The 16,510-nt window shown below is 43.1% G+C and overlaps 3 protein-coding genes across 5 annotated transcripts in view; 1 reads left to right on the top strand and 2 right to left on the bottom strand.

Annotated features, from left to right (window-relative positions):
* The window catches only part of sgpp2 (sphingosine-1-phosphate phosphatase 2), a 494,627-nt gene that overhangs the window by 420,069 nt on the left and 58,048 nt on the right, over positions 1–16,510 (bottom strand). The gene's annotated exons all lie outside the window — the stretch shown is intronic.
* Positions 1–16,510, top strand: part of LOC132979826 (SPRY domain-containing SOCS box protein 4-like) — a 42,211-nt gene that overhangs the window by 9,953 nt on the left and 15,748 nt on the right. The window contains exon 2 of one of the 3 annotated variants that reach the window (XM_061045667.1): positions 460–552. The gene's annotated coding sequence lies outside the window, so the exon portion shown is untranslated. Of the gene's footprint in view, positions 1–459; positions 553–1,544; positions 1,769–6,084; positions 6,368–16,510 lie in introns of those variants that run through there. The other 2 variants (XM_061045669.1, XM_061045668.1) reach the window with 2 other exon arrangements.
* On the bottom strand, positions 14,259–15,977 carry LOC132980170 (zinc finger BED domain-containing protein 4-like). The gene is made up of 2 exons (XM_061046124.1): positions 15,247–15,977; positions 14,259–14,868 (listed from the first exon to the last, which is right to left on the bottom strand). The coding sequence occupies exons 1-2, from the start codon at positions 15,881–15,883 to the stop codon at positions 14,633–14,635; spliced, it is 873 nt and encodes a 290-aa protein (XP_060902107.1). The 5' UTR covers positions 15,884–15,977; the 3' UTR covers positions 14,259–14,632.

Here is a 16,510-nt window from a genome sequence, read left to right as displayed (position 1 = left end):
CATAGTGCCTATTCATAACGAGTGTTATCTTGAGACACTTTACAAAAGAGCAGGTTAAAGACCGAACTCATTGTTAAGAAAAATGGGATAGAAGGAGATGGGGTAAGATGCATGAAGGATTTCTCCTTTGTATTCCCCACGTTCCGGTTGTTCACACTTCCTTGTGTGGATGTGGAGGTCAGAGCAGGCCGTGTATGAGAGAGGACGGTGGTGGTTGTGGTGACGATACAGTCTGATGGTGGTGGATGGGCGTCAGTGACGTCGGGTGGTAGTAGTGCCTGATCACCTCGCTGAAGGTTGGGGGAACTCGGTCTGTGTAGTCAGGGTTTAAGATTAAGATGCACTGCTAGCTTTTTTTTTTTTTTTTTTTAGAACAAACTCCTTCATTACAGCATCACCAATTAGCAAACACCTTCTAAGTTTCCCCCTAATCACACCTTTCCATCTTTTCCTCAACAGGAAGTATCACAAGCTCGATTGTGGGACCTTTGCCTTGTTGACCGTGTGGAGATACACTTTTCTCCAGACCCCTGCACACAGATGGATTAAAAGGTGAGCTCGTCTACTTTCATTACACATTGCATTCGTTATGCTCTTTGCTTAACTGTCTGTATGTAAAGCCTGACGCTGATCAGAGCATTGTGTTGTGGTGGAAGAATGACTTTTTTGCTTATTCAGCAAATACTGAATACAATTAGAGTGTGATGAGCCTTTTGGAAAATGTCCCACTCGTGATGAGAGGTGTCTGATCGTTATTGATGATATGATGATCGACCTCATATTCTACAAACCAGCTGTGGACACCTGAGCCGACTCGTTTAGGTTTACCTGTAGGCACAGGGAAATGGATCTACCGCGGCTGCTTAATATTTCAACATGTCCCATCCCAAACGGATGGTATGTAGCACAGCTTTAGGGATTCTATTCAGGTTTTGTCTTACGTATTGGACTATGTCACTAACCTGTTTGCTACATTTAACTCCTTTTATACAATACAATACCAACCACGTGCAGATGATGCATATATTTGTGTATGTTTGAGAACACAACAGAATCTGGACCTCATAACTAATTTCTTCAGACTCTGGGATAGAAATAGTTTCTTTAGCCCTTTTCACACAGCTTTTCCAGCTGTCATCACGTCTTTGTACATTAATATTGATTCCATGATGGTGAATGTAGGTGTCCCAGTCTGTAAATTCACATTGTGTATCAGCGTTGTTGAAACACGGCACGGCAGGAGCTCCACATACACACACACAGTCAGACATGCACACACACAGCGCTGCGCTCCCCTGCTGGCTCCGCTGATCCCGTCTCTTCTCTATATCGTCTCTGTTACTACCTGTTATGAGGATACACTTCAGGGTCTTTAGCGGTAGGCGTGGTTAGTAGGAGGAGAAGCAGGGTCAGTACTGATGACACACCTGAGGGGGGTGTGGTGGCCCTGTCTCTGTAATCTTCATTAGCAGCACCTGCAGAAGAGCCGGGGGAGGTTGGTTTCGAGTCGAAGAAACGCCACGAGGACGCAGACATCTGAGAGACTGGGTCTGAAGTGATGTTTGTTTTTGTTTCGGCACTCCGTGGGTGCTTTTTGCACGTGAACTGGACTGATGTAGGAGAGAGGGCTGGCGGGGGAGATCGTACCCCAGGTGGCTTTGTGGATCGGGCTGTTCGAGTGAGCTCGTCGCGGCACGTGCCAGGATCTTTGGGGTGGGTCGCCTACACGCGCCCCTCAAGCGGACAGGACAGTTGCACACACATTCAGGTGGGGCAGGATGCACATTCACGTTTGTGCCGCACGTAAGGAGAGGCATTTGGGTTACGGGCTCACTGGCCTTGGCGTGGGGTTGTGTGTTAGCCCTTAACACTACCTCTGAAGAAGGTAGAGAATAGTGGTGTGCCAAACTGATCAAATTGCTAAACCTTTACACGTTGGGCCAAAAACGTTTAAACGTTAACACGCGTTTAAAAAAAAAAACTTCCCTCTCGACTACTGCAGAGAGATAAGACACAGCAAGAGTGCAAAATCACATCAGCAGAGAGATTGGGGGAGGGAGCGATAAGGTCCACTGTCCGTACATCCCTCTTGTAAATGCACTGCTGTTGCTTTGCACATTGTGCATTGACATGCTCATGTTACCACGTTTAAAAAAAAAAAAAAAACAACACATTAACGTTTAAATGGTTGGCAATTTTAGCGTTTAAATGATTAGAAGTCACTCTTACAGAGGGGAGATCACTTAGTTTGTTTTTTGTGCAACACTCACCAAATGACATTATGATTTATCTCCTGTGGGGAAAAAAAACATGCAGGGGGTCTGATGTATTTATGGATTTTGAAACCCAGACCTGAGGCACTGACTTTAAAACGGTCCAAAAACAGTGACAGACATGCCAGGATATAACTGATGTTTGTGTCCAGATCCCCAAATATTTGATGATGTCAGCAATACACAAAGCCAGCAGCACGTTGTTAAATATCATTGAGCTCTGACTTTGACCTTTCAGGTGAAAGGAAAACTCTTCTTTTCCAGTGGACTTCTTATTAAACTGGTTAAGCTGGAGGTGACGTGTGGACTTCTGTAGACCTCCTTCATGCAGCAGTATTTAATTTAATTTACCCTGATTGACTGGGTATGTAAACCCATTTAAACTGCTTCATCGTGCCTGAAATGAAACCTCCCCTCGACAGTTTCTCTCGACAACATCAGGTTCTCTCCCAGAAGTCAGGGAAGTGAGTCACCGAGTGAGGTGTGATGCACCATTTCAGGAGCTCAAGCTAACACTACCTCACTGCGTCATACAGGTCTTCCCACCTCTATATGATTGCTCAATGTGTAATGTGGCAGCCATACAAGTGGGATTTCCCTATAAGGTCACGGGCAGGTATTGTGAATTCAGCCTCCTTGTTATCCCCACTTATAGCCTGTGTTGCATACAACGAGTACTTCAGCTTTCATGATAACAAGAACAGTATCAGACTTTTCCAAGTATAGTTGAATGTCCTCTGCCAAAGTGTGTGTGGATATTTGTCTGGCTTAATGCAGCTCAGCCTGTGGTATATCTGCAGCCTATCTTATGATCACATCAGTGTGTGTATAAGCTCATATGGGAATCAATGCTAAAGTAGCTCACACTCCCACCTTTCATACTAACCCCTCAGCTATGTCCAAACATTAAACCCACTGCACTAATGAAGACCAACCTGGTGTCGCCTGTGTGCTGAGAACTCTCAGTCATTCATATAGTGCAGAACACTTAACATAAAGACGTTGGTCTAGTCCATGCTATTCGTTAAATTATTTAGTGACCCACAATTGATCCATCATGAGCACTTGTCTCTGCAACTGTGGCAAAGAAAGCTGTCTATTAACAGGCAGGACCAGACTCGCTGGTGGAAAGTCGTCTGCCTCTACATGGTGGGCAGAGAAAGTAGATTAGAGGCAGAGGAGCCGCCATGGAGCTTACGATGTGAATGAGGGTAAAATGAACGGAGGTTAATTGGCAAAAATGATAGACGACAGCGAGATAATGTTGGACAGCAGTCAAAGAAAAGATGATAGATGAAGCTTAAAAATACGAGAAACTGACCCAGGTAAATATATTAATCCTACACTTTACTTTTTTTAGGGGCATTGTTTATTCTTAAAGGAGTAATATGTAGTTCTGACACCTAGTGTTTAAAATGGGTACTGAAGTCTAAATTCAAAACATTGTAGAGAGCTGTCTCCCCCCGCCCCCTCTCTCTCTGCATCAGTCTGTAAACCTTTCTGTGTTCTAACCTCTCCCCATTTTTCAAAAGCATCTCCAATATTGATCCTAGTTTGAGCACGTTTCTGCTCGAGGAGCTTATTAGAAACATGCAGAGGCTTTTGAGGTCGGGTACAATCACTTCTATCGCTGCAACACCTGTTGGTTTGACCTGATAACTGGTTTCATATCTGGCAAACCGAGGGGCGTCCAAAACGGCCGTGTGGGGATGCCTTAAAACCGCCTACCTTCTCTGGTCCAAACAAATCCAGAGCATTCAGGACCAGAATCTAAAGTTAGAAGGAGGACATACTGGCTGCTGCATTGTTGTCAGAGAAGCCAGCACTTCAACATAACATGTTTCCTTAATGTCTGATCATATAGTAAGGTCACTTTATCATTTCACTCACTACACATCTCACTGATTGGACCTTTAAGTTATTCGGTAATTGCTATGTATCATTATGTTATTGTTGTATCTGTTCAGGTTTCTGTCCATCTTTGGCTTACAAGGCAGAAGAGCTCCTCACTGACGCTGACTCATTCATCACACTTTGTCTTGAAAAGATTTCTGTCTTTCCTCAAACACTTGGGAGACTTCACCATGGAAGCAAGTTTAGCTTTTATGTGTCTGGTGTTTGGATAGCAGTTGGCTGTGTGTGTATGTTTGTGTGAGTGTGATAGAGAACACCAGAAAGAACGTCTCTCTCGGAGGGGATTTGAAGCTTCTACCTCCAACACGTGGTTGCCAACAGAATCTTTTCCTGTGAGTACGGAGACATGGAGTCGGCAGAGTGCTGCCTGTCTTCAGCTCGGAGCAGGAAGTCATCTGGACAAATGGGTCTGTTATTGACTGGCCCTGTACCTTGGACGACTAGACTCTTCGATCTGCTTTTTGTAAAGTCTTCTCTTCACTTCACAAAGGATGAAAGGATAATGGTTTACATGTTTTTAATCTTAATGCTGCCTACTTCTTTTATGCTGTTGTGTTGTCATCAAAGTCCAGAGCCACTGTGTGCAAGGAGAAATAAGGGAGAGAAAGTGACAACATAATAACACATTTTATTTATTTAAAGGAGATCTATTCAGCTGATCCATATCTAAATACAAACATATCATGTTACGATGTTGGATGTCCAGACTAAACCTCAGCAATGTTTTTTTTTTTTTTTAACAAAACATACAGTCGTTGGCCTGGAAGCTCACTCAAATTTCCCTAAAACTGCAAATCACAGCTGGCCAATCAGAGGAGAGTGGGGAGGGGGGGTGCCTTAAAGAGACAGCAGGTGAAATTAAGCGTTTCAGGGAGAGGCTGAAATGAGGGGTTTACTGACCCCAGTATCAAATCAATAAGGAGGTTTTTGAGCTGCACATCTCAAAACGCTATTTAACAGGTGTCCCAGGCTGACATCATTCACGGTGAAAGTGAGAATAAAAGATCTCCTTTAACATGTTAATATAGTCTTTTTCCTCGTCAAGTTTCCTGATCGTTGTCTCTGTCCCTGAACTCAACCCCCATGCTTCTTGTTTTGGGGTGAGTGTGCATTTTTCGTACAGTGTGTGCTCCAGTGTTAATAATTCTTCTGTTAATGTATGCATAACTCGGCATGAAACACTCTTCAAGAGGAAGTGTGCAAGCAGTGACAGGAATGCTGTGTGTGCATTAGCTGGGGGGGGGGGCAGGAGGGCAGCAGGAGGTAAGAAGTTAGAGGAAGGCTTTCTTATCTCCCCCGGGAGTAAGATGAGAGGGTACAGGTAAAGAGTGGGGGGATGGTGTCAGAGTGGAGGAGAGAGGAAGACAGACTGCTCGGGTGTGGTACCGTGATGTAACAACACTTATCATAATATCAATTTATGTTAATGTCAGAAAGGCACTTTTTCTTCTTCCACTGACTCTAACATTGAATACTGAACGGCCATTAGAGAAATGTATAAGGGCGCACTCACACTGCTCCAGGACTAACCGGGCCTGAGCACAGTTACCTCTTGAACATAACATAATGCATACCTTCACTTGATCATGGGCTGTGCCAAGTTTACAGAACTGAAAAATTATTAATACAAATAAAAGGGTGAAATCCGTGTCTGCACAGCGGAAAACTTTAACTATGATTGTTTTTAAATGCAACAAAAGACACATTTCCAAAGGACTGCTGTTCAGTTCAACTCTCTGAGTGGCTGAATGTGTGTGCGTGTGCGTGTGTGTGTGTGTGTGTGTGTGTGTGTGTCTTGGGAAAGTCTTTGAGCGTGCTCCACAATAAGCCCTCCCTCACTCTATCTTTCCCTCTCCTTCCTCCTCCCTCCAGCAGCTGTTTTCCTGCCTTAGCTGGGAACTGAAGCCAGACTGTTTCCCCTTCAATCTTTGCATCACAAGCAGGAACTCACCGACTTACCGACACACACAAACAAACAAACTCTCTCTCTTTTTTTTTTTACTTCTTCTCTTCTGTCTCTGCTCTGTCCCACACTCGTCTGACTGTTGCCTGCACACTGACCTCATTTTCGACCACAGACTGACGAGCAAGTATTCCCACTCTTCTACTTGGCTGCCATTATAGCGTGTTCGCGTTGCTGTGTGAGAGCTGCCTGACAGTTGGGGAAAAATGCATTCATGGTAAGAAGTTTTCTTCCCACCTCTGAGACCACTTCAGTGTTCTGACGTCTTGTTTCTGCTCCTTCCAGTGTGGGATATTCTCTCAGGTTTCTCGTCTCTATGTTGGTAAGTCTGCTGCTGAACTCATCCTGTGCTGACCATTTCCTAAAGTAGTTGAAACCTCCTGATTTCTGCGTGCTCCAGAGAGCAGTCTTGGTATGAATTATATCGAACTTGCAGGGTCTCCAAAATGAAATGTGGTGTGTTGTGAAAGTTGAGGTTTTCGCTGAAGCTGTCACCGTATCTGTTGTTTTTTGATTGATTGGTGCATATTAGTAATAAGGCAGTGGCATTTAAATTCAGCTCTTGTCTGATTGTTACTTTCTCCTTGTTTTGGTCGGCTCATCAAACGATGTAACTAACTTCAGGGACTGTACCGTACCATGGCTGTAGCTGTTAGCGTGAGACCGTCAGTGTAGCATTTTAACACGTGAGCGAGTGAGTGAGGGGCAGGAGGCCGACGCATGATTTAAGACTTAGTGGGTTGTGTTACAGTGCTGATACACCAACAGGGTTTTTCCTGGCTCAGAATGGGCCTTTGGGGGGTGACTATACGCGCTGTATTAAATGTTCGACTCGCGTATAACAGTATAGTCTGTGAGTCTGTATTACCTTATTTGACAGAAATCTGTGCATTTCCTGTTATTTCTAACCATTTTATAAATAATATTATCATTATGCTTAAGTTACTGAAACCCCAATTAAATCTGGTAAATATTTTTTTTTATTGCAACAGTCAAACAGGGGAGGGGAGGGATTTTGAGGGAGAGGGGTGTAATGAGATTGGGAGGGGCGAGGTCACATCCTGCCAGTGCATTTCACCCTCTTCCTATGATGGCTGCTCTTTTCCTTTAAATTGTGTTTAAGTACATTTATTTGAGTTAAGGTATTATGTCAAATAATCACAGATTGAAGTCACAGATAATTTGGATCATTTGATCAGATCAGGAAATTGAAAAATAATAAAAATATATTTGCTGGTTATAATGCAGCGCTGTTTGACAGTCTGTGTGGAGAAGTTCACAGACTACAGCTGGCTGACGTTACGATCGTTAAATTATTGATTGTTGATAAAAAGCAGACACGATGGAAGTGAATGGAGAAAAGTTGAACGTGCATTCCCGACTCAGTCCATACGGATCGCGGATCAACCGTGTTCTGTTGCACAGTTGCACTACAAGTAAACAGGTGCGCGCGGTGGTTGGAGTTCCGGTGTGTGTGTGTGCGCGTTTGCATCAGTATGTTGGTGTGTCTCGTCTCGGCGTGCCCCCACGATGACCCGTCTGCAGACAGCAGAGGAGCAGGGTCAAGTAGCCGCAGCTAGTCTACATCATACGTGGTTTAATATAGTTTGTCCATGAAGTGGATTACTCTTTGAAATTAACTCGCCAAACAGAAAATCAACCCGCATTTAGCGCTTCAGGGTGTCAGCGGAGTGTCCGGAACCAGTCAAAAGAAACAAACAGTCAATCAGCTGGCTATCCAGCGCGAGCCACAGGCGTAAATGGATGAGAGGGGAGATGACTACAAGAAGTCAGAGACGTCGTATTTAAGTTTATGATCTGCTTGTTCAACAGTCGTTTGATGTATTGATATTTTAAACATATACATTCAGAGAGGATTTGATTTGCAATTTGAATCGTCTTGTTTTTCTTTTGGCACTGGTTATTTTCCTTTGGCGCTGGGTAAAACCTCTTGGGGGCGCCAAAGAATTCTCTATGCAGGAAAAACCCTGACCAGGCCAGTTCATTCCCAGCTTGTATTTACACGTGGCATAACCAGTCATCATCTGATTGTGCCGGGGTGTAAACAAGGGGGTCATGAAAGCAGAAACAAAAGTCTGATTGTCCGGCAGATTTTAAGCCACTTTTGACACATTAGACGTGTTTCCATTTGAGTGTTTGGGGGTGAATAAACTCGACTCGTTTCATAGTAGCGCTGTGTTTCCTTCAGGAGTCGGTGGTTAAGATTAGAGCCTGATTTATGTTTTAATTCATCAAGGGTGAAAAACTGCTTTTTTTTCTCTTCCTGAAATTCTCTGGAAATTTTCAACCGATTGCCCCTGAAATCCTCCTGATCTCATTGTTCACACATGAACCTCACAGCAGGGGGGGGGGTCACTGATACTGGAGGTAGTTCTTGAGAGTCTGCGGCAGCGGGAGTGTGTCGATGTGATGGATGCGCTCTCTGCCCAGGGCCAGGGGGGGGGGGTCTCCTGAGGCAACCAAGAACGAAGCGAAAGTGGAGAGTGGAGAAGAACATACTGGAGAACAGAAAACCAAATGCAGTGGATTGATTACGTGCACAGAGATCCCACTCGCTCGAGGTGAATTCTCCTGATTATATCCTGCTGCGTTCTCACATCAGCTCACTCTGACTTTCTGCAGAATAAATACGAGGAGGCTGGAGGAGAAACTCCGCAAGAGAAATGTTGCTGTTTGTGTTCACACATGATATATCGTGAAGCTCGATTCGATCGATATTTAATTAATGCTTGATATGGAAAAGGGAACATCGATTTTATTTTTTAAACTACTTCAAAGTTTTCTCACAAGAACAACATCATAAGCAGAATAGTACATTCATGGAAACATGTCTGAGGGGGATTTTCTTCCTTAAGTCCGGACACTTTAGTCTGTGAGTTGGGTCTAAAGCAGTCGTGGGAGGACTTGTGTCACCATTGGATCAATGAGTGGAGATTTCATCAAGTAGTCTCACTATTGTCTGGAACATGTCAAACTGCCTCTGTGTGGAGGGGCTTGAGCAAACCCAAAATAAATAATGCAGACAAAGACTGGCTGATGAATCACAATGCCTTCCATCTATTTTAAAGTGGAGCTTTAAGACACTTAAAAGCATCTCCTCCCAGCCACCCTCCTGTATGTCATGTTCCTCTGCAACATGAAACAGCTATTAGTTATTAAGGTAGCCCAAGCATGTCATTTTCAAGCTTTGTAAATGTTGTTCACTGATGGCCTATCAGTTTGATCTTTGAGTAAGAGCTTAACTACATACGCACAAGCTCGTGCAAATGTTGTCATGACTCCCAGCCGGCGTGCTGATAAGAGCGTCTGGGTGTGTGTGTTTAAGTGGCTGATAATTCAAAGTCCCTGCATTACCAGGGCTGTATTTGTTTGCCCCAAAGTGCTGCGTGTCGGTATATGTCTGAGTTTGTGCTCGGGGTCGGGTCTGCTTGTGCTGACAGTGGCTGTGCTAACAATGTTTGATATGTTAACAATGGTTGTCACTGTACCAGACGCCGTCTTCACGTCATTGCATCCCCTGACTTAAGATTAAAAGTGTGTGCTGTAGATTCTGGTCTCCGATTTTTCATGTTCCTCATTTCTCCTCCACTCAGAGAAGAAGCTGATCACTGTGCTCGCACTCAGATCTCTGAGAGGTGTTGGAGAAGATGGCACATATGAATGTCAGGCTTCCTTACACTACTGTCACCAAGTCTCTTCTCCCTCCTTTCACTTGTCTGTCCTTTACTTTTTGCCCTTTAATTCCTTCACAAACAATCCTCATCAACTTTGACCTTTCTCACAGCTGCAACTTTTTTTTTTTTTTTTTCACTTAACTATTTTACTCTCTACAGTGAAAGCAACATACTTTTTGTTGCCATGCATCAGGGCCCATGGTAATTAATAAAACAACTATAATTCTTAGAATTCTCTGTGTCAATCCAAAATCAATGCAAGGCATCATGACCCAGAACTTCCTCCAGATATGTGTGCGTTGAGTGTCAGCTCCTTTCCGTTACAGCTTAAAGTTTTTTAAGCTCATACAAAATGTCAGGACTGTTGCATCCCTATAACAAGCTTGAATGCAGTTGTTGAGATGATAGCAGGAGTGGATAAACAGTCTGTTGTGTAGGTGTATGAGATATCCAGATGCTCACTGATTGGTATCTGTCTGTTTTAGATTTTTAAGAGCGCTGAAATGATCTTAACACCTACTGATGGTTCATTTCTCATTTATGAACCACTGTGTCCCAATATCAGGATGAAGATGCAATGCTTATATCAGCCCGTGTGTCCCAATGTTTGTCCTGTCTGACGATGTTGCAGATGACGGGTTCAGTCGGTTACATCAGTTGTGTGTGTGTGTGTGTGTGTGTGTGTGTGTGTGTGAAGGCTGTGTGCCTCGGAGGGTGCACAAAGTCCTGCTGGTCAAGAACTAGGGTGAAGTTGATTTCTTGTTTGATGAACACCAGCTGGAAGTGTCTTTATCATGTCAGCAGCTCCATGTGGACGGCTTCAAAAAACAGTTTCTTCTTTGTTTTTAAAGACAGGCTGTTGGGATTGATCCTCTGCCTCTCTTTCTTCCTCCTCAAAACACAATTTGTAATCCGCAATAACGAATGCAGCCAGAATTGATCAATCTCATGTTTGTCCCTTATTTAAAACCATAGACTGTAAATATGAATGTTTGAAGCCTGAGTGACATCACCCGTCTGTTCCTGCAGGGGGCGCTGGAGTCCCATCGATGGCGGTCTCCATGCTGGAAATGCTGTCTCAGTCTAACTTTCAGTCAACCTAACTTCAGGCTGAGAGCTGGAGCTGAGGCGGGTTTTAAACCTCCTGACAAACCGTTACACCGCGCCCGCCTGTCAATCAGGTCAGCTACACGCCTTATTGTGAATAACTCTTATCCTTCATCAAATCAAAACTGATGAGTCATCAAAACATTCACCCCCCCGTATAGTGTGTGCTGATCGAGACATGAGCTAATCAGACCTATTTGTTTCTTTGAACCAGGCTGTAAACATGTTCATCTCTGCTGTAAAAACAGGCTTTTAAGAATGGGTGTGTTTGTGACATCCTGTGCTTCTGCGGCCAGCCTCTAGTGGACACTCGAGGAACTGCAGGATTTTACACTTCCTCATCTGCTTCATTTTTCTACACCGGAGGTTGGCACTTTTTTAAACCAGTTATGTCCTTTGAAATTCTGCTGTGATATTTTAATCCTGCGTGATACCGAGGCAAAGTCTGGAACATTTGGTTTCCTGAAACTATAAACAAGCCTAACACACTCACACATTATGTAAAACTGTCAAAGTAATCATAGAGTTGGACTACAGCTATATAAGAGCGGGCTATAAGTGCTTGGATACATTATACCAGATTGACTGACTCCAAATTTGGAAGTGTGTGTTCTTGGCTTGGCGGCTGTAATTGAGTTGCAGACATCTGTTTACGTAATTTTTTTAATTTGAAATGTATTATCCAATATGAATCTGCAGGGCGGATCTACAGCACAAGTGACTCTCTCATACTTTTCCCTCTCTGATCCCCATGAATCACTCCTCCCTGCCTCCTAATCGTTTGACCCAGCGTGAACAATCTCCAGCAGAGTGTCTGCACGTGAACAGCCTCATATTTGTCATGTATGTTGCACGTACAAGTTAGAAAATGTCATCAGAGTGCTCGATAGCCTCTGTGATTAGTCTCTGCCAATGACTGCTTAAGACGGTGTGATAAACATTCCTGTCATTTGTCACTAAACGGCCTTGTATGTCAAGCCTGCTGGTGTAAGTTCATTAATATGGAAATGCGGCGCTTGTCACTCTAAATGGCTTTTGGTCAGGAGGAGATAGTGTTCTGTAAATGACTTCTTCTGGCAGCAGGTGTGTGTATGTTGTGTCCTCGGCCTTGTGCATTATTGCCCATTTATCACGTTGGCATTCATTAGATTTCTATGTTGAACTCAAGTCCCCTGTCACCTCAACAATTCAGAGGCTGTTTACTTTATGACATTCAAACCAGTGCCAACTAAAGGTGTTCCTCTTTGGCTGGTTGTCAAAGCGATTTGTTGGCACATGTTTATGATAGCATTTTAAACACCTAAATGTTTTTTTACTTTTTATGGCGTCAGAATAGTCGTACAGTTTCAGGGCTCAGAAGGAATTATCACTTAAAGGTCACATATCCTCCTCCTCTTCAACCAGTTTAAATAAGTCTCAGAGCTCCCCAAAACATGTGTGTGAAGTTTCTTGTTCTAAATCCACTCTGATCCTGTATTTGATCATGTCTGTAAACCCCTCTATTTGAGCCCTGATCAGAACAGGCTGTTTCTGTGTCTGTACCTTTAAATGTAAATGAGCTGTGTCTGACCACGCCCCCTCTCTGGAAGGGCTTGGGTGTACTCTGGCTTTCTCGCTCCATGTCCTATTGTTTACGGTGAGAAGGCAGACTCAGAGGGCAGAACAAACACCTAGCTGTGGGAGTGTCAACCACCTGGGGGAGGGGTTACTTCCCCAATGTGATGTCATGAAGGGAAAATCTCCAAACGGCCTGTTTGAGCACACATTTTCTGAAAAGTGGAGCAGGCAAAAGACTTGGACTTTCCTTATCATTGGGGGTAGGGCTGAACGATTTTAGGAAAAGATCTAATTGTGATTTTTCTGGCAGATATTGCGATTTGATTCACGATTTTCTTCAAATCAAGCTTCAGTGCCATATTCACAATGTACAGTGACATTTACAAACATGACAGAAAATTACATCATACCATTAAAATATTAAATGCCATTACTCTAATGCAAGAATGAAAACTAAAGTTAAGAATTGATTTCAAATGTATTTATTAACAAGAGACATGCATGTACATTCTATAAAGTCCTTGACCAACGGCAGTTATTACAACTGAAGAACTAAAAGAGCCATCTTTGACTGTCTTAATTTAAAGTAGTGCAAAAAATCCTTAATTGTGTTAAGTTAAAAAAGTTAAATAAAATACAAAACAATTCCAAAAAAACCCAAAAACAATGTTAAATAAGTAATGATAAGAAAAACAAAATTCAACAATTACCAAATGATCTTGCCCAACAGCCTTACACTCAAGTAGGTATAGGTCATGGTCAGTCTTTTATGGCTCAAGGGAGCTAGCTTATCAACATCTATAGCAGCAGTACTTTATTTAACCCTATATTAAGAAACCTGGACTTGGACTATCTTTTTACAGTAAGTGAAACTGAAATGGTAATAAAATAAAACTCTTACTAAAATAAAATGACCTCTTACCTTCTGAAAAATATGTCAGACATTAAAATAGGTGGGTCATTCATTTATGGCTCAGCTGAGCAGCACCCAAATATTGCACATCTATTCTGTAAACAATATAGCATTAAACATTAAAGCAAAAATAGCGATTATCTTTTTTTTTTTTTTTTTTAAAGGCTGACACCACAAGTCAGGGTGAAGTGCAGAACAAACAAATAAAAGCTGTAAAGTACTAAATCAACAATAATACTTGCTTCCCTGACATCTCTACATCACTCTTTACAGATTTTTTTGTCAAGAAAACCAGCATGTCAACCTTTGATGGTTTTAGACATGAGCGCTGACATGTGACAACATTGCCACTAGCACTAAACAATCTCTCTGATGGCGAACTGGTAGCTGGTATGCATAGGAATTTACGAGCCAGTTTGCTCAGCCATGGAAAGTTAACATTGTGCACTCTCCACCCGGCCAGTGGATCTTCCTCTCCATCAATAGTAGGAGTCATCAGGTAGTTGTCCAGTTCAGCTTTAATGGCATCCAACTGCATAGTGGAAGAAGGAGGAAGAACAGCCTTGCTCTTGAAGAAGCTGCCCAATGACCGCTTTCCCTTCCCTGTGGTGGATGGCTCTGCCTCTGCTGCACCCTGGGGCAAGGGATCTGTGGTGCTGACACGGGCCCTCTTTTCCTGCAAAACACAGAGATAAGAGCTGTCAAAGTTTTGCAGTCTGATGTGATTTAGAGCAATTGGGCATTCTATGTAAACATTAAAAAATGCCAATCAGTGTAATACAAATATCACTTGTATTGATGTGGCATTTTGTATTACCAAACTACACAAAGTGCCACCTCTTCCATTTCAATCTTCACTCTTTCTTTGATGTCTGGGACATTCTCTGCACTTATGTAGTCAGTCTTGAATCTAGGATTAAGGAAAGAAGTAATGTCCAGTAGCTCCTGTGTGGCTGGGTCTCTGTATTTATCTTCAAGGTAGCCAAGAGCTCTTGATTTGATTTCCTTGGTAAGATCTGTGTCCTCATCACTTTCGGTCAGGGTTGATGTTCTCCGGAGATGGAGAACTGGCTTCAGGTATGACACGCTTACATAGGCTTCACCGGACAGGGCATCTGTAAACTCCTGAAGAGGACCAAGGGCATTGTTTATCGATTCAAGGACATCTGTGTCCTGCCAAGTGGGGACCAGGTGACGTGTCTTCTTGTCTTCAGACAGAACCTGAGACAACGCCTTGCTCTGCTCCAACACCCTCCCAATCATTTTTTTGCCTTGCGCCCCATCTTGTCGGACACTCTGTTATCAGTGAGTGCTCTGGTAAATTTAATTCTTGCTGTGCCTTTTTCAGTGCTGTCTTCTTTTTCCAGCTATGAGAGAAGACACCAATCATCTGTTTGCAAAGTCCTGCTGCCCGTTTAACTCTTGCATCATCTTTAACAGCATTTTCTGGGGGAAAAAAAGAAGAACATGAACATTAAATGAGAATTACAGGCTGAAAATGTAAGGATAATAATGGTAAACTTTGCAAGGCAGATTTTCCAGCAAGAGAACAAAGTAAATCCAATAAAGCCATATTACAGACAACAGTAAGGAAACCAATGATCAAAAGCACATAACACAGTATTCATCATCTACTATTGATGATAAATAATCTGTTATCATTATAATATTAATTATTCAAACTAGGTATTTGTGGGCTTCAGAGAAAAACAACATTATGAGAAAAACTATACTGAAGACAATAGGCACACATCATCATATTAAATCCTTATGAATGAGTAAATTAATAAACAAACTCACACAAACACACACTCTTACACTTACCAACTGCAAGATGCAGCCTGTGTCCAAAACATTGAAGTCTGGTCCATTGATTAAGTTCCATAGCTTTGATGACGTTTGCTGCATTGTCGGTTGTGATGCACGTCTGGTCCTCTTCTTTCAGACCCCAGCTTGACAGACTCTCTCTCAATCCCAGGGCAATATTCTCTCCGGTGTGGTCAGTGGGAAAGTATGCTGTCTGCAGGCAGCGACTTTTCAACTCAAAGTTGTCATTTACGAAATGCACAGTCAAACTAAGATAGGGCTCGGTCGTTCTGCTTGACCACATATCAGTAGTTGTGGCATAATACTCCACATTTTTCAGCTCTGTTACCACTTTTTCTTCACACTCCGCGTACCGCTGTGGGATGGCGACCTGGTTGAAGTAGGTGCGGGAGGGAATCACATATCTTCTGTCCAGCGTGCGGAGGAGGTTTTTATATCCGTCTTTGGTGACCGTGTTAACAGACACCATGTCCTTGGCAATGTAGTGTGTTATGGCAGTCGTTATCTCCCGGTGTCTTCGGCTGCTCTTATCATACGGAGTTACGCTGGCAAAAGACGCTGTAATTGTAGTCTGTTTGCTACTATGGGCCTGAGTATCATTTTCGCTAGACTTTTCACCGGATTTTTTCATCATGCACTCATCATGCAAATGCCTGTGGTGATTTTTCAAGTGCTGGTATAAATTGGTTGTGTTTCCACTGGATGTTGCAACTTTAGCGCGACAGGTTTTGCACAGTACCTGTTTCTGGTGCACGTCTGCAGCCTCAAACCTGAAATACTCCCAAATGACGGACGTGCTGTTTTTCTTGGTGATTAAATCCCCAAACTCTGCTTCTGGTCCAGCTGAAGCCATTTCAGAAATTAAAGAGCAGGTGGAGCAGGCTATACTGATTGGTTAGTGTGACCTGTCCACGAGCAGCATGCCGCTTCTGATTGGTGAGCTTGGCAGGATGGTAGGGAGACGGCATGCATGTGTAAAATAGTTGACACAACAGATCCTGGGTCAGTCAGGAGCACTGCAAAAAAACGCAGCTTTGGCGATCACATGATCGCGTTGTCTGAAATCGCAATTTCGATCAGAAAACAATAAATCGTTCAGACCTAATTGGGGGATTTGTAGACAGACTAGGGACACATGTTAGTGTTAGAGAAACATGGTGAAGTGGATTTAGCATCATATGGGAACTGAGACACTGTGTCTTCAATAAGTTTGATAATGAGACTTGGAACATAATGAATATACACAGGGATGCATGTAATG

The sequence above is a fragment of the Labrus mixtus genome, chromosome 9 (assembly GCF_963584025.1).
Source record: "Labrus mixtus chromosome 9, fLabMix1.1, whole genome shotgun sequence".
Taxonomy (NCBI): domain Eukaryota; kingdom Metazoa; phylum Chordata; class Actinopteri; order Labriformes; family Labridae; genus Labrus; species Labrus mixtus.
The sequence above is the reverse complement of the archived record's forward strand: the minus strand, read 5'-3'. Positions and strand labels throughout refer to the sequence as shown.

What these genes read in the sequence shown, in the direction of transcription:
- LOC132980170 (XM_061046124.1), bottom strand. Translation starts at nt 15,883, where the DNA reads ATGATGAAAAAATCCGGTGAAAAGTCTAGCGAAAATGATACTCAGGCC. An exon ending in CAGGCTGCATCTTGCAGTTG is followed by an intron (nt 14,869 to 15,246) that starts GTAAGTGTAAGA and finishes TTTTTCCCCCAG; the next exon opens with AAAATGCTGTTAAAGATGAT.